At 39.7% G+C, this 22405-nt stretch overlaps 4 protein-coding genes across 8 annotated transcripts in view; 3 read left to right on the top strand and 1 right to left on the bottom strand.

Annotated features, from left to right (window-relative positions):
- Positions 1-1607: 1607 nt before the first annotated feature.
- On the top strand, positions 1608-5772 carry LOC139780302 (uncharacterized). Of its 3 annotated transcripts, XM_071718907.1 has the most exons (4): positions 1608-2894; positions 3096-3625; positions 3811-5364; positions 5571-5772. In XM_071718907.1, the coding sequence occupies exons 1-4, from the start codon at positions 1819-1821 to the stop codon at positions 5624-5626; spliced, it is 3216 nt and encodes a 1071-aa protein (XP_071575008.1). In that variant the 5' UTR covers positions 1608-1818; the 3' UTR covers positions 5627-5772. The 3 variants fall into 3 exon arrangements, with proteins under 3 accessions (XP_071575008.1, XP_071575006.1, XP_071575009.1); XM_071718905.1 differs by having other exon boundaries at positions 1608-3625; XM_071718908.1 differs by lacking the exon at positions 5571-5772 and having other exon boundaries at positions 1608-3625; positions 3811-4848; positions 4970-5135.
- On the top strand, positions 1970-16396 carry LOC139780303 (uncharacterized). Of its 3 annotated transcripts, XM_071718911.1 has the most exons (4): positions 2041-2106; positions 13483-13537; positions 14798-14956; positions 15038-16396. In XM_071718911.1, exon 4 carries the CDS (start codon positions 15149-15151, stop codon positions 16040-16042), a length of 894 nt encoding a protein of 297 aa, XP_071575012.1. In that variant the 5' UTR covers positions 2041-2106; positions 13483-13537; positions 14798-14956; positions 15038-15148; the 3' UTR covers positions 16043-16396. The 3 variants fall into 3 exon arrangements, with proteins under 3 accessions (XP_071575011.1, XP_071575012.1, XP_071575010.1); XM_071718910.1 differs by lacking the exon at positions 13483-13537 and having other exon boundaries at positions 1970-2106; XM_071718909.1 differs by lacking the exons at positions 2041-2106; positions 15038-16396 and having other exon boundaries at positions 11688-13537; positions 14798-14849.
- A 1357-nt stretch (positions 16397-17753) lies between these two features.
- Endos (endosulfine alpha) lies at positions 17754-19815 on the top strand. Its single transcript, XM_071718952.1, has 3 exons — positions 17754-18129; positions 18641-18760; positions 18870-19815. Exons 1-3 carry the CDS (start codon positions 18088-18090, stop codon positions 19041-19043), a joined length of 336 nt encoding a protein of 111 aa, XP_071575053.1. The 5' UTR covers positions 17754-18087; the 3' UTR covers positions 19044-19815.
- Positions 19816-20315: 500 nt separating this feature from the next.
- Bgm (acyl-CoA synthetase bubblegum family member 1) overlaps positions 20316-22405 on the bottom strand; it is a 28233-nt gene continuing 26143 nt past the window's right edge. Inside the window, exons 11-13 of the mRNA XM_071718951.1 lie at positions 21853-22004; positions 21644-21769; positions 20316-21513 (exon numbers count right to left, since the gene is read on the bottom strand). Coding sequence (XP_071575052.1) covers positions 21319-21513; positions 21644-21769; positions 21853-22004 — 473 coding nt within the window. The 3' untranslated portion in view covers positions 20316-21318. The remainder of the gene's footprint in view (positions 21514-21643; positions 21770-21852; positions 22005-22405) is intronic.

Genomic DNA, 22405 nt, shown 5'->3' on the forward strand with positions numbered 1-22405 from the left:
CAAACAAATCTGGTACCATCTTATGCGGTGATTATTGCTGTAGGCTCACTAAAGAAAAAACCACTTGATGCACTTAATGCAAGAACATATACAATATTCGCCGAAAGCAAAATTATTAGACAAAGTTTCGATACGTTTCGTTCGGAAATTATTACGATAAAAAGAATGTTGAAGATTGCCGAAAGTGTGTGCGGACCTTATTTTTTGGGTAATCATCAACTGTAGATATTGGTTTATTTAAATTTATGCATATAATGAATTTTTTACCTTTATGTATTATCAATTCTCTCTTCTTTATTCATTGTTATTATTTCTTATTATTACATCTAAAATATTTCTAGAGAGATATGACATATGCGTGCTTCCACCAAGTATCGCCCACTTCGAAATAGAATGTCCATGCGTGACATTTGTTTCGCCGACTCTACTTGGCGGAGATCAGTCTTGTATCAGTTCACTCGCTCGAAATATCTCACAGAGCTGGGCAGGAAATTTAGTTACATGTTCCAATTATGAGCATCTGTGGCTGAATAAGAGTTTCAGCATTTTTATTAGCAGGAAAATTAAAAGCAAACTACCGATTCATGAAGATATGAAGTCTTTTCTCGACAGGGAAGGACTAGATGACCTAAACATTGTGGTAAGGTGTTAACGTTAGTTTAATAAAAGAAATGGATTAATAAATAATGTTACCGGGTGACAACATTTTGCATTGTATTCCCAACAAACAAACACACACACACACACACACACATTCTTCTTGCATTCTTACTTTATTATCTTCTGAATTGTATTATAGATTCAAAAATTAAAGAATTCTGGCTCACTAAAATGCTTAATACCAAATTTGACGAATTTGTTGCCCCATGAAGCTACTGAATACGTGCCTTACGAGTGGGGATGCGTGCTCTTAAATCGTCTAGAGTATACGTTAGGAGGATCCTCCAGTATTCGAACCGTTTCTTAAATCAAGAGACACGGCAGTGTCTCGCGCCAAGTATACGCGGAGCGAGACCGACCGTGACTCTTTTACGCGACGCGACGGGTTGCGAGTATACGAGATGTTGAGATCTCGATAACGAGTGAACGGATCAAGTTCTAAGTAGGCTTGATCGATAGCTTGGGGTCGAATTAGGGGGGGGGTTTGTTATAAATATTCCGCTACGTGCCCTACGAGCGGAGATATTGCGACGCAAAGTCCAAATGTGAAAATTTTATTTTAAGATACTTTCTTCTACGTCGACCGCTCTCATCTTAATATAACATATATATAACAGAGAAATGTCACTTTCACTTTTTCGACACTGGCGGCTAACGGCGTTAGTATCGCAGTGCAGTGCAGTGCAGACAGTGCGTTTAGCGCGCTGTCATCAGTCAGTTCATCAGTTAACCTATTCTCGAGAGACACGGTAGTACGCGCGGAGCGAGACCGACCGTGACTCTTTACGCGACGCGACGATTAATTCAAGGTAATTGTTTTATGTAATTATCCTAATAATTATCTTATTCTATATATTACTGTTACTTATTTACTGTTTATACTACGTTTACGTGAGTGTTTACATAGGTTAATAACCTATTATATTCATTTAATATATGACGAGTTCGGTACGAGTAGCCACGGTGATCGGACGTGTTTCCGCTCCTGTCCCGAGTTGAACGTAGATCCTATCCTTTTCCGTAGCTGTGATTCTAACCGCTTACGTCTCCTGTGCTAGATTGCTCGCTGCTTTAAGGCCGCTTTTTGTTTGTAGTCTTTGCGCTCCCCTTTCGGAGGGGGAGCCGTAAATTTTTCTTGTAGTTTTGAGAAAGTGTTATATGGCGGATCCTTCGGATCCTTTGTCGAAGCCTGCAGGTAACTCACGTGCTCCCGGAAATGAGATTCCGGCTAATCCGCTTAAACGAATGAGAGTCGAAGTAACGGAACAAGTTCTCGACTCGGCCTTTCAAAAAATCATGGAAGGAGAGTCAACGGTGGACGCCGTGGGACAGGATGTGAGCCGACGAGGAATTCCATTGCCAGATGGACAGAGGGACGAGACGACCAATGCAGGAATGGACTCACCCTTAAACCAAGGGCAATCAGATGATGTGATGGATACTGAGGTAAGTAACGTAGTAATTAACTCTGACACCCGCTCAGGCGAATTTTTTATAAACAAAGCTGTTGCGGTTAATAGTTCTAAGAATATTGACGACTTAGTATCCAAGCATATAGACTCTAGTAATAAGGAGAAAGTTCGAGACGCCCGTTCACGTGATCCGTCCGTGCCTAATGTTATTGGTGAGGACAGAGAATCATACTCTGTTCACGAGGGTAATCTGAGGAAATGCTCACAACAACAACTTCGCCCGATAATTACCAGATTCGACAGCAGCTTTATAGGCAAAGCGAAGATTACAATTAAATTACCCCCCGATCAGACGTCCGCAAGAAAGGGGAAAAACTTGATTAAAATATGGATGCTTTTAACGAACATCCGCATTTGCCCCTCCTCCCTGGAGATGTTGAATCATTATTCAGCGGAAGCGGAATTTACAGATTATCTCGAGGCCAATCTGGCCCTAGAAGCAATAGAAAAAATCCCGAGCAAATTGAAAGCGTTTATGGAACAACGATCCATGATTAGTAAGGGAGTCATCGCGGATTGGCCTTCTTCCATCAAAGATCTTTGGTCGGTAATACAGGATAGATCGGGTATTATCGGCCTGGAGCGTATGTATCGACGCAAATGGGATAGTATTGAGAAGAAAACCACTTTATCGGAAACGGACAATATTATCGTTACCTTCAAGGGAACCGGTATTAGAGATTTGAAGATATTTACCAACAATGTGGGTTTGAAAGTCAGGCCATTCGTACCGCAGACCAGGCAGTGTTTCAACTGTTTCAGGTTTGGTCACACAAAAATTTCTTGCAAAAGTGAGTCGTTCTGTATAGTATGTGGTGACAAGTCGCACGGCCAATGCGAGAAGCCTGTCAAGTGTCGCAACTGTGGCGGCTCTCACAAATCGACTTTTAGAAACTGCCCCGTTTTTGAAAAAAACAAACAAATTAATATAATTATGGCTCATAAAAATATATCTTTTTTCAGTGCTAGACGTTTTGTAGAGGGAGGTGATTGCGTTGCCCCCCCTGCGGATGCCCGAACGAGTGAGGGATCTTGGCCGAGATTGCCTTCCCCGAGGAGAGCTTCTTATACGGAGACGGCTTGTGTTAGTGGTGAGAATCAGGGCAATCGACGCACCGAGGCGTCCGTGCTTCGCCCTGATTATAATAGACGCTTCGGGGACTCTGAAAAGAGGCGGGCACCCTCTTCCAAATCTAGTCAGGATTATTATAAACAGTTTAATCTTAGAGCTAGTGATATTAATAAGGAGAAACAAGGTATCATGTTCGCGTCGGCCAGAAATGGAGCGGCCTGGTCGAACGCTATCTCCGCACAATCAACGGGGGATCCTCCTCCAGTCAATCATGTAACACAGGTGCCGCAGGATATCGCAAGCGGAATGATGGAATTATTGCCTCTTCTGAAATTATTGAAGGAGTTGATGGAGAGATGGAGTAGTAGAGGTGGGACTTCGTTGGACAGGATTTTGGAAACGGATTTTCTTCGTGAGTTAGGTAATCGGTCTGAGTATTCTGAAGGGAGGTTCTTCCTCCCCTCGACATAACATTCAGACTATTACTTTGGAACTGTCGAGGTTATGGAACCAGTGCCAATGAATTGTCCAAACGTGTTATGGAGTATGACATTGTGGTATTGACCGAGACTCGACGAACTGATGATAAACGTATATACTTTCCAGGCTTCAAGACGGTTCAGAGTGGGAATGTGTTGAACAGTGGTGGTGCTTCGATCTCGGTACGGAGGTCCATCGATTTTGATGTTATTCCTTTGTCGGATGATATTCCTTACGGCTACGATACTGTTGGCATCAGGACCAAAAACTTGAACAATAATTGTAACATTATGGCGGTGTACAGGCACCCACGAGGAGAGCTCACTGACGCAGATATTAGCGTGGTTGTGGACCAGGTCCCTGATACTCTGGACTCGATTATTCTGGGCGACTTTAATGCCCACAACTCTACTTGGAATTGTGACCTTACCACGCCCAGTGGCGAGGCTTTACATGATACATTGCTGGACAGAGGCTTCTTTTGCATCAATTCAGACACTAAGTCAAGGGTTGGCCAGAGAGGACAGCGTGACTCTAACATCGATTTAGCCTTTGGTACGGCTGGTGTTATAGATAATGTCGAGTACGAACAACAGGATGACGCTTGGGATAGTGATCACTATCCCATTTCTTTTACTGTGGACAGCGATCCTCAGCCCTATAGAAAGATTACCAATAGAATCACGTCAAAGAAGACGAATTGGACTTCGTATTACAAGTTTGTTGATGAAACTATTAAGAGGGATCTCCTCCCGTTTATTGATCACTTTTCCGAGGACGTCGATTTATATTATGGGCGGTTCATCGATATTCTTAGAACGTCAATCGACCGCGCTTCCGGCAGACGCAAGATGGCGGGTTTTCCTGATGCCAAGGAGAAGAAGCATAAAGTTCAACATAGATGGTGGGATGTTGATTGTGACAAGGTCATCCAAGATAGGAAAAAGACGTTCTCCACTTTTAAACGCTGTAAATCTCTCAGCACATGGGATAGCTACAAACGAGCGTGCGCTCTGGTTAGAAGAACGATCGCCGCAAAAAAAAAGGCATGCTTTGAGGAGTTCTGCGCTGGAATCAACCGTTTCACTAGTCTGTCCTACGTTTGGAATACCATCAGGATTTTAAAAAACGCCAGAAACAATGTTCGATGGAATAGCTGGAGTGGTAAGAACAGAGAGGATGAAATAAGGAAGTCTGTTGACAAGCTGGCCCCACCTTTTGTGGGATCAGATCCGGTGTTGAATATTAATTACCCGGATGACTCCCTGAGTTCGTTGTTTCGTAGATCGGAATTGGATAGAGCCATTAAAATGATAAAGAAAAACTCTGCCCCGGGGCTGGATGGAATCGAATATAAAATGATCCAGGAATTGCCGGACTCAGCCCTTGAGTGTTTGTTGAGGCTCTTCAATTGTATTTGGCTCTCGGACTCCCTTCCTGAGGACTGGCACCGTTACCAGGTGGTTTTTATTGATAAGCCTGGAAAAGAGAAGGTCCGCCCCATATCTTTATCGTCTTGTGTCGGCAAATTGTGTGAACGCATGATCAATGAGCGCCTCATATGGTGGGCGGAGAGCGCTCACAAGTTCAATCCATCACAGAATGGTTTCCGCAGGGGGAAGTCGTGCGCAGACAATCTAGTTAAGATTGTGTCAGATATTCGTACCTCTATATCTTCGGGTGAGTACACGCTGGCTGCGTTCCTCGACGTTTCGGGAGCTTACGATAATGTCGAGTTCCGCACTTTGATTAAGACTCTTGTTGCGCTTAATTGTCCCGCGGGCATAGTCAGATTTATTCGTAAATGGCTATACCGGAGACTTGTTCGTTTTATTGTTAATTCTCAAGAATTCATAGAACGTCTAGTTTATATGGGACTCCCGCAGGGCGCCGTTCTCAGTCCTGCCCTATACTCTCTCTACACGGGGAGAATATGCACTGACTTACCTGAGGGGGTGGAATCGTGCGAGTTCGCTGACGACATCGGCCTTTATATACGTGGTCCTAACAGACGGCGTAATCGGGAGCTGCTCCAGCTAGCGGTGAATTTGGTTGCTGAAAGACTTCGTTCTATTGGTCTCGAATTGGAACCACAAAAAACTGTCATTGTGGAATTTAACAAATATGGCCTTTTTAATGAAAGACAAAGTATGGTGATCCAGGGATGTGAAGTGTTCTACAGCCGGGAATCGAAATTTCTGGGAATTTGGATGGATAATGGTTTAAGGTTCTCACATCAGATCCAGGAAGTTCGTAGTAAGGTTGATAAAGCGAACGCTGTCATTCGATATCTGTGTAGAATCTCTAAAGGTTTAGAGGTCAATACGGCGTTAATGTTGTACAAGAGCTTGGTTCGTTCGATTACAGATTACGGCAGTTTCGTTTATCACCCCAGGGATGCCAACTCGGTTCTCAAGTTGGAAAGGACGCAATATAAGGGCATTAGGACTGCCCTAGGATACCGCAACAGCACACCAAACAACGTCATCGTGGCTGAGGCCAAGGTCAGACTGTTGACGGACCGTGCGGAGATGCTCGCCAGGAACTACATTTATAAGGCCATGGCTCACAATTTGGATGGCGTTTGCGAGAGAATCCAGAGGGCCCATGACGCTGAGCTGTGGGTACGATATCGTCAACCTACCTATGTTATGTCGCTGATGTCTAGAGTGTGGAGGAAATGTGCTCCCGTCAGAGCGCTTATTGGCCCCCCAGGAATCCATGAGATTTTTCGGGGGGAGTTCGAGGCGCATGATTTCGTCCCTGTGGTCGACTTTTCCGTTGGTCTTTTGAGGAAGGAAAATGAGGAATATTCTGATGCTTCTATGATAGAAGACATCATTAAAAAATACCAATTGAACAATGAGGCGGAAATTGTGTTTACGGATGGCTCACATAACCCCGACTGGCGTTCTACGGGTGCAAGTATCGCTATAGAAGGGTGGGACACTGCCTATAAGATTAGTATGTCTAACATTTGTTCGTCGTTTACTGCAGAGATTTTTGCCATCAATGCGGCCCTGAATCTCATGAAGATATCACGAGACACAAGAAATAACCATGTTGTTATCATGTCGGATTGCAAATCGGCTCTTTCCGCTGTTCAAAACAACCTCATTTCAGTTCATAAAAGTAAATACGAGGTGGAAACTAGACTGCTCATTTACTCACTTGAAAGGGAGTACAATATGAGAGATATTTGTTACGATAAATACCCTATTTTCATATGTATGTATGTATGGACTCTCACATTTTCTTTATTAAGCCCTTATTGGTCAGATACTATTTTAGTTTATTTCGTTTATTACTAAAAGTGCGGCCAACTGACCCTCTCACAACCTAAGTTGGTAACGCGAAAACCGCTTCTGTTATGTTCTTCTTCTCCGCCTTCACTCTGTGTGTCCGCGAGTCCTCTGTGCGCATTGTCACGTCTCACTGCGTACTTTTACCCGTGTGATTATCAATAAAGTTTCTTTATACACGCGGTGTCTTTTTTGGCTTTTCGTGTGATTTCACCCCGCAACAGGTTATGGGCCCAGGCACGCACGCACGACATCTCTTACACGATTAAAAAGTGTTTCGAACTTTTAACGTGCCTCGTCTCGTCCACGAAAACCGCAGCCATTTTTTTTTTTTTCTCGGATAATTCTCCAACGCAAAAATGAGCGAGAACGCGGACTTGAGAAATCTTGTGAGATTCGACGGACAAAACTTCCAACTTTGGAAATTCCAAGTGAGAGCCATTCTCGTTGCGCACGACCTTTTGGACATCGTCGAAGGTACCGAAACGAAACCTGAAGCAGCCGGTGATCCCAGGAACGCATGGATAAAGAAGAATGCCAAAGCAATGTTTATTTTGTCATCTTCAATGGAATACTCGCAGCTCGAATACCTTATCACATGCACTACCGCAGCGGAAATGTGGACAAAACTTTCCACCATTCATGAGCAAAAAAGTGCATCTAATAAACTGTCGCTCACGACAAAATTCCATGAATACCGGATGGCCCCTAACGACTCTGTTGCTCAACATATCGCCAAGGTCGAAAATATGGCAAATCAACTCAAAGACATTGACGAGAACGTGTCGGACATCATGATAATGGCGAAGATACTTGGCACTCTCCCCAGCAAATATAACGCTTTCATCTCAGCGTGGGACAGCGTAGATGCAGCGGGACAAACGCTACAACGCCTGCGCGAGAGATTGCTACGAGAAGAAGCCCGGATGTCGTCGATGGACGAAGTGAGCACCGCTCTGGCGGCATCAAGCATTACGAAGAAGAAATGGAGCCATCGTCCATCTCATGAAAACGGATCTTCGAAGCGTACGAAAGACATCACCTGCAGTTTTGTAGTAAGTCCGGACATATCGCGAAATATTGTTACGCGAGAAAAAGAGCGTCGAAAGCAACCAAAAAGAGTGATGATTCCGAAAAAAAGAGCGATCCGAAAAACGACGATTCGGCTAACTTCACGGCTTTTGTTGTTCAAGACGCGAACGAAACGAATAGCGAAATTCCTGCATACACAGTCGATAATAGAGTGACCGCGATTTTTAACCTCAATGAAGAGTGTGTTTGGCTTCTCGACAGCGGCGCATCTCGGCATCTCTGCTGCCAGAAAGATTGGTTCGCGAAATTAATACCGACAGATAGCGAATATGTTTGTCTAGGTGATAACACAATTCTGAAAGTTGTAGGTCATGGAACAATACCAATTTCCAGACTGGTCGGTAATAAATGGTTAGACGGGCGAAATAAACAACGTCGCGTACGTTCCAACCTTAAAGAAAAATTTATTTTCGACCGGCATTTGCACGTCAAACGGTTTCTCTATTACTTTAAACGGCGATCGCGCAGATATACTCTCGAAAGATAAAACAATTGTAGCGCACGGTATCAAACAATCAAACAAACTAATACGTCTGTTGTTCGAACCGAAAACGAAAATAACGGCTCATTACGCGTCTTCTACAGCCTCCTTAGAAACATGGCATAAACGTCTGGGTCACGTAAGCTCGAACTCACTCACTAAAATGATAGCAAACGAATCGGTTTCTGGAATAAATTTATCGAATAAAAAGCCTTTTTTCTGTGAAGATTGCCCATTAGGCAAACAATCCAGATTCCCTTTTTCGTCAACTAAAGCAAAAAGTGAAGTCAAGCCCGGTGATGTTATCCATACAGACTTATGTGGCCCGATGCAAACGTCATCGATAAGCGGAGCTAGATTTTTTCTATTGTTTAAGGACGAAAGTTCAGGTTTTAGAACCGTATATTTTCTTAAACATAAAAACGACGTTTTCGATAGATTAAAGGAATTTCTTGCCCTAACTAAAAATCAATTCGGGAAAGATGTTAAAATTCTAAGGGCCGACAACGGCACAGAATTCGTTAATTCGAATGTTCGCGATCTACTAAAACATCAAGGTATTAAACTGCTCACGTCAGCTCCTCACACGCCCGAACAAAACGGTCGCGCGGAACGCGAGATGCGCACAATTGTAGAAAGTGCACGCACTATGTTATTGGCGCGCAATTTACCGAAGTATCTCTGGGGCGAAGCTGTCAATGCAGCTACCTATATATTGAACAGAACCGTACCCCTACGTCCGGACGGGAGAACGCCTTTCGAAGTATATACAGGGAAGAACCAAACTTATCCCATATTAAAACGTTCGGTTGCGACGCTTACATGCATGTTCCCGATGTCTCGCGCAAAAAATGGGACCCCAAATCCCAAAAGAAAATACTCGTCGGTTATGAAAAAGATTCAGACAATTATAGACTGCTTGACGTACGAACCAAACGCATCACCGTTTCCAGAAACGTTATTTTTAATGAGAACACGACCGATAACGTGAAAGATAAAGGAGTTTGGATTTCGTTTGATTCCGATAACAAAAACGCCGGAAATGGAGACATTAATTTAGATGGCTCCATCGAGTCTTCGGGTTCGGATACTTTTGTCGATGCATCTAGCACACCCTCGGACGACGAAACTCGTTCTCTCGACGAACAGGACCAAAGGCGAACGCGTTCAGAACATTACGATTTGCGAGCCCGCGGAAACCTACGCGAACCGGAACGTTATACGGCATACATCGCGTCATGCGACACTCCTTCTAGTTACAAGGAAGCCATCAACGGTAAAAAACTCGGTCGAATGGACAGAAGCGATACAAAAAGAGCTTCAAGCCCACGAAGATAACCGAACGTGGGAGATCGTACCGCTCCCGAAAGACCGTAAACCCGTAGGTCACAAATGGGTATTCAAAATAAAAGATTCCTCTAACGATAATTCAATACAATATAAAGCACGCCTTTGCGCTCAAGGTTTCTCACAACAGGCCGGTGTAGATTATAACGAAGTTTTTTCGCCCGTCGTTAAGTACGAATCAGTTCGACTTTTGTTAGCGATTGCGGCAAATGAAAATCTAAAATCAGCCCAATTTGATGTAAGCACGGCTTATCTAAACAGCGATTTGGGAGAAACTATTTTCATGCAGATTCCGGAAGGGCTGAAAGTAGAGAATAAAAATTTTGTCTTAAAACTAAATAAAGCGATTTACGGTTTGAAACAATCCGGACGCTGTTGGAACGAAAAATTTGATTCTTTTATCAAAAATCTCGGTTTCTCTCAATGCTCTTCCGATAAGTGCGTATACGTAGCAAGTTACGACGGAGACAAAGTGTACCTAGCGCTTTACGTTGATGATGGTCTCATATTCGCGCGGCGTGCGGAGACCTTACAGCGACTAACGTCTCTACTTTACAGACAAAAGAACTTTAAGATTACCGTCGGTAATTCAAGTCGTTTTGTCGGAATGGAAATACAACGTGTCAACGACGGAATTTTCTTATGTCAGACGAGTTACGTAAACAAAATTCTACAGAAGTTTAATATGACAGAAGCGAACCCCGTCAACACGCCCTTCGATCCACATACGCGATTAGAGAACCCTACTGGCGATCAAAATTGTAACGTGCCTTATCGCGAAGCGGTGGGTTCGCTCTTATTTTGTCTATGATCTCGAGGCCCGACATAGCCTTTGCAGTTAGCGTAGTAAGTCGATATTTCAATAACTATAGTCATACGCATTGGAACGCCGTAAAACGTATCCTCCGATACCTTAGGGGTACCAAAGAATACGGCATTTTTTTTGCGAATAATAGAAATTGTGAGCTAATCGGTTTCTCTGATGCGGACTACGCTGGCGATCCCGACACCAGACGCTCAACTTCGGGATATCTCTTCATGTTGAATGGGACACCCATAACGTGGTCGTCCAAGCGGCAGACATCTGTAAGCCTAAGTACGACCGAAGCTGAATTTATCGCAGCGAGCGAAGCAACGAAAGAAGCAGTCTGGCTTCGAAAACTGTTATCAGATGTCGGACGTCGATGTGTGAAACCTACCACTCTATATGTTGACAATCAAAGCGCGATAAAGCTATCAAGAAATCCTGAATTTCATCGCAGGTCGAAACACATTGACGTACGTCATCAATTCATATGTGAAAAGATAGCTGACAACGAAATTGACACAAAATATGTAAAATCGGATAGTCAATACGCAGACGTGTTTACAAAGCCCTTATGTAGCGAAAAATTTAATATGTTTAGATCCAAGTTAGTTACCGCCGTCACGAAAACGTTCAAGTAGTGGGGGTGTTACGATAAATACCCTATTTTCATATGTATGTATGTATGGACTCTCACATTTTCTTTATTAAGCCCTTATTGGTCAGATACTATTTAGTTTATTTCGTTTATTACTAAAAGTGCGGCCAACTGACCCTCTCACAACCTAAGTTGGTAACGCGAAAACCGCTTCTGTTATGTTCTTCTTCTCCGCCTTCACTCTGTGTGTCCGCGAGTCCTCTGTGCGCATTGTCACGTCTCACTGCGTACTTTTACCCGTGTGATTATCAATAAAGTTTCTTTATACACGCGGTGTCTTTTTTGGCTTTTCGTGTGATTTCACCCCGCAACAGTTGTGCTTGTGTGGATTCCCGCTCATGTCGGCATCGCTGGGAATGAGCTGGCCGATGGTTTAGCTAAGGAAGCTGCTCATGAACCCCCAGATGAGAGCATCATGGTCCCGACTGGGGACCTTATGGCTTTGGCAAGGGAGGAAACTTGGCAGGCTTCTCAGACCTCTGTTAAGCGAGACTCTGCCTTCAAGGGCAAATTTTACTTTTCAAAATTCTATGACGAGGAGGCCCGCAAGCCTTGGTTCAGCAAAATCAACGCCCCAAGATATTACGTTACTCTCATTAACAGGATCAGAGCGGATCACTACAACCTTGGATCTTCACTCTTCAGGAAGGATTATATCGATACACAACGATGTGAATGTGGACATGAGTGTGAGGACCTGATGCACGTAATCCATCAGTGTCATAAGTACGATGATCTCAGGATCAAGTTGGACGAGAACCTTAGAGCCGTGGGTTACCTTGCGGAAATTGATGTGTATAGCATGATTAAGAATAGTAATTGGAATTTGTTCTATTTTGTTTTTGAATTCCTTAAAGGAACAGGTAAAATCATATAGTGTGCTTGTATTTGCACTTGTTCCAAAATCCTTGTCAGGAATGGTCTACATTGTTTGTGCTAGGTTGTCATCGACAAGAAAGCACTTATCCTCCCTCAACCGAGGGAAAATCCAAAACCCCCCAAGCTGCTTTAGAGTTCGATATCAACTATCGTACATTAGCTCGTTATTGCAAGAAGATTCCAGAGGAAGACTATGTATGTGAAAATATTGCTACTCCAACGATTTCTGTGGGTTATTCTAAAGCTAGACAGATTTTTACTAAGTCTCAAGAACAAGAATTGGTAAATTACATTTTACGTGCTTCGGATATTTATTTTGGTCTCTCTCCCAAGGAAATCAGAACTTTGGCTTATAATCTAGCTTGCAATAATTCAATTGAGATGCCTGCATCCTGGATGAAAAATAAAATAGCAGGAGAAGATTGGTTCAGCGCACTATTAAAACGTAACAGTAACATTTCCATACGAAAACCAGAAGCCACAATTGAAGCAAGAGTGACAAGTTTCAACAGAACTAATGTTGAATTATTTTTCGGAAATTTGGAAAAGGTAATGTCTCGTCATCATTTTCAACCTCAAGATATTTGGAATATGGACGAAACTGGTATAACAACTGTGCAAGTGCCCGATAGAGTTGTTGCACGGAAAGGCCATAAGCAAGTTGGAAGCATTGTTTCGGCTGAACGTGGAACTTTAGTTACTATGGCTTGTGCTATATCTGCAATAGGAAATCATATACCACCCTTTTTTGTGTTTCCTCGTGTACATTTTAAAGATTATTTTATTGCATCTGCTCCACCTGAATCAAGTGGCACTGCAAACAGATCAGCTTGGATGCAAGAAGACGACTTTCAGCAATTTTTGAAACATTTCCATGCTCATGCAAGATGCTCGATTGAAAAACCAGTTCTATTGGTGTTGGACAACCATAGTTCACATCTCAGTATTGATAGTTTAAAGTACGCAAAAGAAAATGGAATTGTGATGTTATCCTTTCCACCACATTGTTCACACAAGTTACAACCTCTGGATAGGACAGTATTTGGACCCTTTAAAAAATATGTCAACTCTGCTTGTGATGCTTGGATATTAAACAACCCTAGCCGTACGATGAATATCTACAATATTCCTGAAATTGTTGCTGTTGCCTACCCTCTTGCCATGACACCAACAAATATTCAAGCAGGCTTTAAATGTACTGGCATATTTCCTTACAATAAAGACATTTTCTCAGATCTGGATTTCGCACCAAGTTTCATTACTGATAGGCCACCTCCTGAAGAAAATAAGTAAGTATAAAACATTAATTTAATAATATTATATTAGTGTAATAATGTAATTATTTGCAAAAATAATGATGAACAGCAAGCCATGACAGAACATACAATAAACGTAGAAGCAACCAGTTCTTCAGAGTGCCATGTCTCCCAATCGTTTTCTAAAAAATCAGACAAAGGCTTTGAAATATTAAGCTCTGAAGATCTCCGCTCTTTTCCTAAAGCTAGTTTACGGAAAAATCGAGTAACAGCAATTCTTACTGATACATCAGTAAAGAGGAAACTGGAACTCGAAAAAATGAAAAGTAAGGAGAGTAGAAATAAAGGGAAAAGTAGAAAAAGACTATTTGAAGAAAATAAACAGACAAAAACTAATTATGCTAGAAAGGTTGCAAAAAAAAAACAATAGTTCTTAAAGAAAAAGAATGTTTCTGTTTAGTTTGTTTGGAATCTTATTCTAATAGTTTGCCTAAAGAGAAATGGGTCCAGTGTATTCAATGTAAAGGATGGTCTCATGAAAAATTGTTTCTGATGTATTGCATTATATATGCCACAACTGTGAGTCTGCATGAGCTCCTATAGCTCCAAGTTATTACAAAGTTCAAGAGAATTTTTTTTAAAAAGAGAATTATTATTTTATTTACTCAAAATTTATCAGAGTTAGTATTACAAAGTTTATGAGAATTATTTTTTTATTTACTCAATGTTTATGAGAATTATTATTTTTTTATCTCTATATAATAGAATTGTGATTTACTTTAAGTTTGTGTAAATTATTACAAGTTTATGAAAACTATTAATTTTAATGATTGTTTAATTTATGCTGCGATATATTATGCGATTATTAAGTTAAACTTATAAAAAATTGTCACTAACTCTAATAAAACATTAAAATAGAAACTATTTGTCGTTTCCTCTATATAAAAGATATGTGACAACCAACCCAGAGTCGTGTGACAACCAACCCTGGGTATGGGGTAAGTCGTCACATTTTCACGATCTTGCTTAGAATTAAATAACTTTTTTGTGTATAAATATATATGAGTCTAATATTTTTTTTCTTATACCTAAAGGATGTAGCTACATTATAAAGTACTATACAATATTATAAAATATTGCTAACATTTTTTAAAAAATCAGTATTTGAAAAGTGTGACAACCCGCCTCGGTCTCCCCTATATATTACTTTGGTTATTTACATTGGAATCCTATAGTCCTTTAATTCGTATAAATATTGTACATTATACCACTGTTTTATTTTTTGACATGCAGCTGAAATAGTCCGTACGTGCAAAATGAAGGGCTGCAGAGTTCAAGAGAGACGGGAAGAAACTTTTTCGTTTTCCTAAAGATCCCGAGAGACGTTTTGTTTGGGTGTCGCGGACTGGACGGAAATTCTGGCAGCATAGAACCTCCAGTTGCATTTGTGAGGTAAGATGAAGTATTTTTATTGCCTCTCATATATGTATCGTATCTACGAAGATGCATTGATTAATTTTGTCACAATTTCAGAATCACTTTGATGCATCACAGTGGGAAACAGTGCGTGAAGATAGGTCCAGGGTGCTACGGCATTCTGCAGTACCTGTGCCTGTAGAAAATAGCAAAAACGTTTCCCTTACAATGTATGACCATAAGTATGCTGTCGACACAAGTCGGCATTACCCCTTTCAAGATCTCATCACACAAGTGAACCGCTTACCTGATGACCACAGCTATGCCTCAGATCAGCCTAAGCTGTCAAAATCCATTCAAGCTGCAGGAAGCCAAGTGAAAGCTAGAACAAGCAAAATTGCAGTGGAAAGTGTGCCACACCAGGATGTAAACCAAGATCTCGCCTTTGTTTCTTGCCTTTCTCATGACCTCTATGTTATGAACTCTTCAAAAGAAACTAGTCATGAACTCTCTTCTGCATCTGTCATTTTAGACTGTAATAGTGAAGATGTCGACCCGTTATCTACTTCGGACAACATCTGTGTTACCTCTGAATCGGTTCATATATCTCCACCTACCGCAAGTTTAACAATTCAAGAATTACAAGATGAGCTGAAGAAACAAAAGAAAGAAATAGAAGCCTTACAACGTGACAACAAGCTTTTGAGTACCATAACTCAAAAGACGAGAAAAAAATTATATATTCTTAAGTCTAATTATGACAAATGTAGGCTTAGACTGTGGCGCTCAGAGCAAAGCAAAGCAAAGGTCACTTTCGGCATAACATCGAGATTACATGCTGACCAGATTGCGTCTCTGGGAAGACAGTCCAATCGTGGCCTTAAGTGGAGTCTAGAAACTATCAGAGATGCCCTTGTGTTCAAAAGAAAGTGGGGTACTACGGGTTATTCTGATTTTGTGAATTATCTACCCATCTTTCCATCAGTGAGGACCCTGGAAAGAACGGTTGAGAACATTAAGTTTGAAAGTGGCATCTTAGATGTAGAGACCCTGCAATACAACTATGAACACCGAAAAACTCGAATCGTGGACACAGGCAACTCGGATGAATATCTCGAATAGAAATCTCGTACAGAAAAATGTATCTTGCCCATTTTTCTGTACTAGTTGGTTCATATCGATTCAATTCCTTTTTGCCAACATTATTATTTTATAAGTAGTCAATTACTACGTTTACGCGAGCTTTACTTCTGTAGTAACTTACGATAATTCCTTCGCGTAAACAGGATTTTCCTTCGCGTAAACGGGATTTTGTAGTAACTTACGATAATTTACTCCGCGTAAACGAGTGAATTATCGTAAGTTACTACAGAAGTAACGTTCGCGTAAACGTAGTAAATGATGATCAATGTGACGTTGGACAATAGAAATGTATATAATTTTTATAAATCTTTTTAATAAATAGAGAAAAGAGGATTATATATGTATATATTCCACGGGCCCGGGTTCATACTCAACTCTCGCGATCCCATATTTTTCCAACTATGACTGAGGTAAATGTACCAATGCCGAGACACTTAAGACTTATGTCTGGACACCTTTATCATTTTAATTTTTAAATTCATGAGTATAACACGAATTAAAATCAAAGATAAAAATATAATACAAAAAAATATTTGTGTCTTTGATTCTTTGATTTTAATTCGCGTTATAACTTATTTAAGGACTAAAATGATAAAAATGTCCAAACATAGATACGTGTCCAGGTATTGGTACATTTACCCTACGTTTACGGCTCGATTTACGCCGAAGAGAACATCGACCGGGACTAATACTACGTTTACGCGAGCGTTACTTCTGTAGTAACTTACGATAATTCATTCGTTTACGCGGAATAAATTATCGTAAGTTACTACAAAATCCCGTTTACGCGAAAAAAAATCCCGTTTACGCGACGGAATTATCGTAAGTTACTACAGAAGTAACGCTCGCGTAAACGTAGTGTATAAGTGCCCATCTACAATAATGCTGGGTCTACAATGCGAGTCGCAAAGTCGTGAGTCGCAAGAATTGACCAATCACAGTCGATTATTTTTCTCAAATTCGACTGTGATTGGTCAATTCTTGCGACTCACGACTTTGCGACTCGCATTGTAGACCCAGCATAAGTGTTTTAAGCCCTAAGCCTTAAGAAATTGTTCAATCACAATTGAATTTGAGGAGAATAATTGACTGTGATTGGTCAATTTCTTAGGGCTTAGGGCTTAAAACACCTATTGTAGATGGGCACTTACGGCCATCATAAATCAGCCTTAAGACCGTCTTAAGGATAATCTTAAGGTGTTATAAACCAATCACAGAGCCGTATTAGCATCTTAAGGGTCGGTCTACAATGGGTGTTGTAAGTCGTAAGTCGTAAGAATTGACCAATCACAGTCCATTATTCTCCTTGCGGTCGAAGAATAATGAACTGTGATTGGCCAATTCTTACGACTTAAGGTGAAATTTCATGGGCAGTGAAAAGCAGCAGCAGATCGTACTGATTGGCTATAAAATAGAGAAGTTCTAGAAACTCGAGGACTTCTCTATTTTGTAGCCAATCAGTACGATCTGCTGCTGCTTTTCACTGCCCATGAAATTTCACCTTTACGACTTACAACATCCATTTGTAGACCGGCCCCAAGACATTACTTAAGACGGTCTTGAAATAAGAACCGATTATGAATACCGGCCTCTGATTAGAGCGAACTCTATTCGAAACTCGAAACGATTTCTGCCGGTTGAATTGATCGTCCAATGGCAATCGGATCGAATCGCGCAATGGAAACCCGCCGTGCGGACGTCGGTAACGGTCACCCGGGAACATATGGCCCCGCATGTGACGCCGTCGCTCAGTCGCTGTTCTCGTTCTCGCCGTCCGTACGCGTATGAAAACAACTCTCTCGTTGACAATTGTCGGTCTCTCCACCGGTGCACGCGTTTACCGTCTATCCAGTCCACTGCTCGCCTGCGGCGAAGGGCACGATTGAGAGGCGCTGCACGTTATTGCGCCGCTCACTTAGCTTATGTATGTTATATGCGTCAAGTGTCGAAATTAGTATACAGAGGATAACTAGTCGGGAGGCGAACGGTCGCTACGACGAGAGGCGTTTGAAAAACCTGCGAAGATGAGCGACGATCAGACGAACGAGCAGAGCCCAACTGCGGAGGCAAGTCGCTAGATTTAACAGTCGGACGATTGAGACGATGATCCAAGTTGTAGAATTAATTAATTAATTATGTATTTATATTAATTACGTACAAAACGAGCGCGTTAAGAAACGGCGAGGGTCCTCTCGATGAGTTATCGGGACATCATCACAGAGAGCAACAATATTTTGTTTTGTCATTGGAAAATTGTGATATTGTGATATTTAATTTATAATTTGTTAATTGTGCTGAAATAGCATTCTATCTGGCACTGCATTGCTGTACACAAACATTTGAAGATTACATCTATTTGTAGCTTACTCTTACGATAAATTCTAAGCATAAATGTTTGTGTGACAATAGAACAGATATGTGACATACATTTATGTGAATTTTAATAGAAGAGATTTTGAAAATTCATAAGTAGAAAGAATATTTTATAAAAATTTCATTTGCATGAAACTGTTTGTATATACGCCGACACAGTGTTATGTGTATATAAACAGATCTTCACAGAAGATTTTGTTATAGCTGTCGTCGAGTGACATAGAAAAAATGGAGGAAGCAAAGTTGAAAGCAAAATTTCCAAATGCAGCTGGTCGACCATTCGGCGGTCATTCCGCATTTCTGCAGAAAAGGCTAGCCAAGGGGGTAAATGTCAATTTTTGATTGTACAGAGTTCTGTAAAGACAGCTGTGTATTTCTTTTTTTTTTTAATCTTTTAGTTTCTTGAAACAGTTAACAATTTCGATGTTTTCAGCAAAAATATTTTGATTCTGGGGATTATCAAATGGCAAAGCAAAAGTCTACAGCTAAGCCAAAGCCAGCTGGTGTTCTGCCAACGGGAGATGCTATACCGACACCAGAAACAGTACCACAGCGAAAAACATCTATTATCCAACAAAAATTTAATACATCGACAACAACATCATAAGATCTATCTGCTTATTCTACTACTTCTCAAAATATATTTTATTAATTAGTCTTATGTTTGGATGTCGAAGTAACATGGTACGATCATGATTGATTGGTGGCTTATACATATAATTTTATGTTTGAAAACATTTTGAGGATCTTCCACGAAACATTTTACAGTACCATAAAATTCTTCTGTATCTGTAGGAAACCAACTAATTTTTAGCTATTCATTCTCAAAACAGCATCAGTAATATTGTTACAAATAGTGTTCTACACGTATGTGCCACAATGCTATATAAGTTTTATAACATATGAAAGTAATAATTAAACATCACATTCTTCTTAATTGCCTGCCATTCAGATATTCTTATTTTGGAAATTAATTTTATTCTGATTTGCAGTAAAGAATTAAAGATAAAAAAAGTTGCACTAGTATTCAGGTTGTATTGTTAGCCAGCAATAAATATACATTTTAGATGCACATATGTAAAAATTTATATTGAGAATGTGAGATAAGTAAATGAATAATAATAAATATCTAATAACAGGAAAACTTATCTTGGTGATATATAATTTGAGTATAATCCACTTGTGCATGATAAGATTGAGAATAAGAAGATATACAGATCTGCATTTCCAAAGCTGCTGTGATGCGCTTTTAGTAAGACTATTTTCTTATGAGAAGCCGTATTTACTGTAAAAATCTGTAGTATGAACATAATTTTAAACGTAACTACAGTTTTGCTTATTGTAAACTACATTTAGTAATATATTGCAATTATAAAATCTTTTCTGTTTTCTTTTTTTTTATTTATTCTTACCTTCCCATTACAAAGATTACATCATTTCTTGTTACAATGATGTTGTATAACTAAAAAATGTATTAAACATTCTTTATTTTAATTGATATCAAAATTTAAAAGTTTAACCCTTAAATGCCACCCGGGGTCCAGCGGACCCCAGACCCTTTAGAATGATATATTTTCAAATGTTCCCGCCAAATATGGAGCTCATACCTATATTTATTTATTTTTGATTTTTTTGATTTTGGAGCCAACATTTTAACTGTTGGCGATCTTAATTTTTTATACTATGTTGAAATTGAAATTTTAACAATATAAGCATTTTATTCTCTTTTCTAAGCCTTGAACAACATTGAAAATAATTTTCATAACTAAATATCAAAAAATCAATAAGTAAGAAGACATTTTTCATGCTGGGGTCTTTTAGACCCCATGTGTCATTTACGAGATTCTTGAGAGGTGTGGCATTTAAGGGTTAATACAAATTGGGAAAAATATTTTTATTGTGCAAAAAGGATTTTACCTTGGTAGATAGAAAATATAATTTTGTTTTTAGACTGCTGAATTTTCATCAACATATTCTATATATATTTCTATTAAGATAGATTATATCTTTTTCTTGTGAATATCGCGCGCGTGCGCGCATGTATGTGTGTGTATCATGAAATACAGATTTTTAATGACGTTATAATTTTTGAAATATATGTTCTTCGTAACATTTAAGAAAAAGATATAATCTATGTCATATTTTATTTAAATATAATTACAAATTTGAAGTATATTGATAATAACAATAGAATGTATGAATTACTAACTTAATTATTGTACATATGTATGTTGCGATCATTGTGTGCCCTGATACCAAATGTTATTCCCTCATATACATTTCAAAAATACTTATATAATATATCTATTGTATATAAGTAAGATTTATCCAAGATCCACAGTAAGAAACTCTTACTGTGGACCTATAGATTCAATGTATACTCCGTCCAACGAGAGATGGTTGGATCGTACGAAAACTCATCCGTTTCGCGCAGGTCTCTACCCACAGAACATCTATTTACGTATACGGTACGCCACGCTCTAAGGACTTTACCCCCACTTTGCTCGCCTATGCGCAGAATGAACCATGATCTCTCGTTGGACGGAGTATAGTTTATTTTCTGAACTTTACCCATACCTGAATATTACAAATACATCTTGCTTATAAAATATTAGATGTTTGGCATGTCCGCGGACACACTGAAAAAAAATCCGTTCGTTTATTTTCCACCAGAAAATACTGGTTAAATCTACCAGAATCTGGTTGAATTAATAAGAATTCTGGTTGCATAACTAGAATTCTAGTTGCATTAATTGGAAGAATTTGGTTCGTTCATCTTCCACTAGACGTCCAATTAGATTTTTTTTTCAGTGCATTAATATAAAACTGGTATAAAAATTCTATAACAATGCCCCTTATCATGACAGCAATACACGGTAGTCTCATTCATACATCTTATCTATCAAATCAGCATACATCTTCTGAACTACGTTCTTCTTGAGCTTTAACGTGGGTCCTAATTCACCGGTGGGAATCGAAAAGTCATGAGGAAGAATTTCGAATTTCTGTACTTTTTGAGCATTACTTATAGCTTGCGTATTTGCTCTCTTGATTGCCTCCTCGATTTCCTCGTATATCTAAAAAAACAAGAAAACATTTTGTGATATATGTATAGCATTTTGTAGTATTTGAAGATCCAGACCAAACAAAGCAAAATAATTACTATTTACACAATTTAAAATAATTCTTTTAATATATCTGACTTACGGCTGAATCACGAGAGCTTATAACTTCTGTAACTGTTTTGGCACTGCTACCAAGAGACTTCGCCCATTTTAACACTTCTGAATTCAGCGTATCTAACGGCTCACCAGTCTCTTCATTCATATTACTCTGAAAAAATAATAATAATAATAATAACTTGGATATTTAGAGATTTAAATTTGCATCTGTATTCTTGTCCTTTCACAATGTACCTTAAGCGTGACAAGGACCGTTAAATATTTCCTTTTATCTCCGATCACTATGGCGTTACTTAAATACGGTAATTCCGTTAATATCATCTGCTCTATATTGTATGGTGCTACATTTTCCCCTCCACTTGTGATTATAAGTTCTTTTATTCTACCTGCGAATACGTAAAAAATATATATATCATATTCGCTGACATAACACACACATGTGATTATTTTTTACAAGTATTGTCACATAATGACGATTGTTAAGGACGTTCTCCGGTCCTTATACTAGAGAAAATCGATTTTCTTAGGATTTTCTTGAAACTGTGAATATACGTTAATTTAGGTGTGCTTTATGCGTGGTATAAATTTCAGTACCTCTTCCGGTATAAAAAATAAAGATACTGAGCCTCAAAGTTTCAACTTTTACTAATGAAAAGGTTTTTCAGGCCAAACGGTAAGAGATACGAGGTTGGCCAAGAGGACCAAAGTTGCTCTTCTCGTCGAGTTCTATAAGGAAAAAATGCCAAAACTAAAAAAAAATTAAAATTAAATTTTTTTTTGAAACTTT

The sequence above is a fragment of the Temnothorax nylanderi genome, unplaced genomic scaffold, assembly GCF_030848795.1.
Source record: "Temnothorax nylanderi isolate EJ_2023f unplaced genomic scaffold, tnyl_v1.0 TNYL_tig0271_pilon, whole genome shotgun sequence".
Classification (NCBI taxonomy): Eukaryota; Metazoa; Arthropoda; class Insecta; order Hymenoptera; family Formicidae; genus Temnothorax; species Temnothorax nylanderi.

Excerpts from the sequence above, each read along its gene's own strand:
- LOC139780302 (XM_071718905.1), top strand. The coding sequence starts at position 1,819 with ATGGCGGATCCTTCGGATCCTTTGTCGAAGCCTGCAGGTAACTCACGT. Across the intron at positions 3,626-3,810 it reads GGATTTTCTTCGTGAGTTAG|GCTTCAAGACGGTTCAGAGT; the intron begins GTAATCGGTCTG and ends TATACTTTCCAG. Across the intron at positions 5,365-5,570 it reads TCGTACCTCTATATCTTCGG|GGCGCCGTTCTCAGTCCTGC; the intron begins GTGAGTACACGC and ends GGACTCCCGCAG.
- LOC139780303 (XM_071718909.1), top strand. The coding sequence starts at position 12,630 with ATGCCTGCATCCTGGATGAAAAATAAAATAGCAGGAGAAGATTGGTTC.
- Endos (XM_071718952.1), top strand. The coding sequence starts at position 18,088 with ATGAGCGACGATCAGACGAACGAGCAGAGCCCAACTGCGGAG. Across the intron at positions 18,130-18,640 it reads AGCAGAGCCCAACTGCGGAG|CTGTCGTCGAGTGACATAGA; the intron begins GCAAGTCGCTAG and ends ATTTTGTTATAG. Across the intron at positions 18,761-18,869 it reads AGAAAAGGCTAGCCAAGGGG|CAAAAATATTTTGATTCTGG; the intron begins GTAAATGTCAAT and ends CGATGTTTTCAG.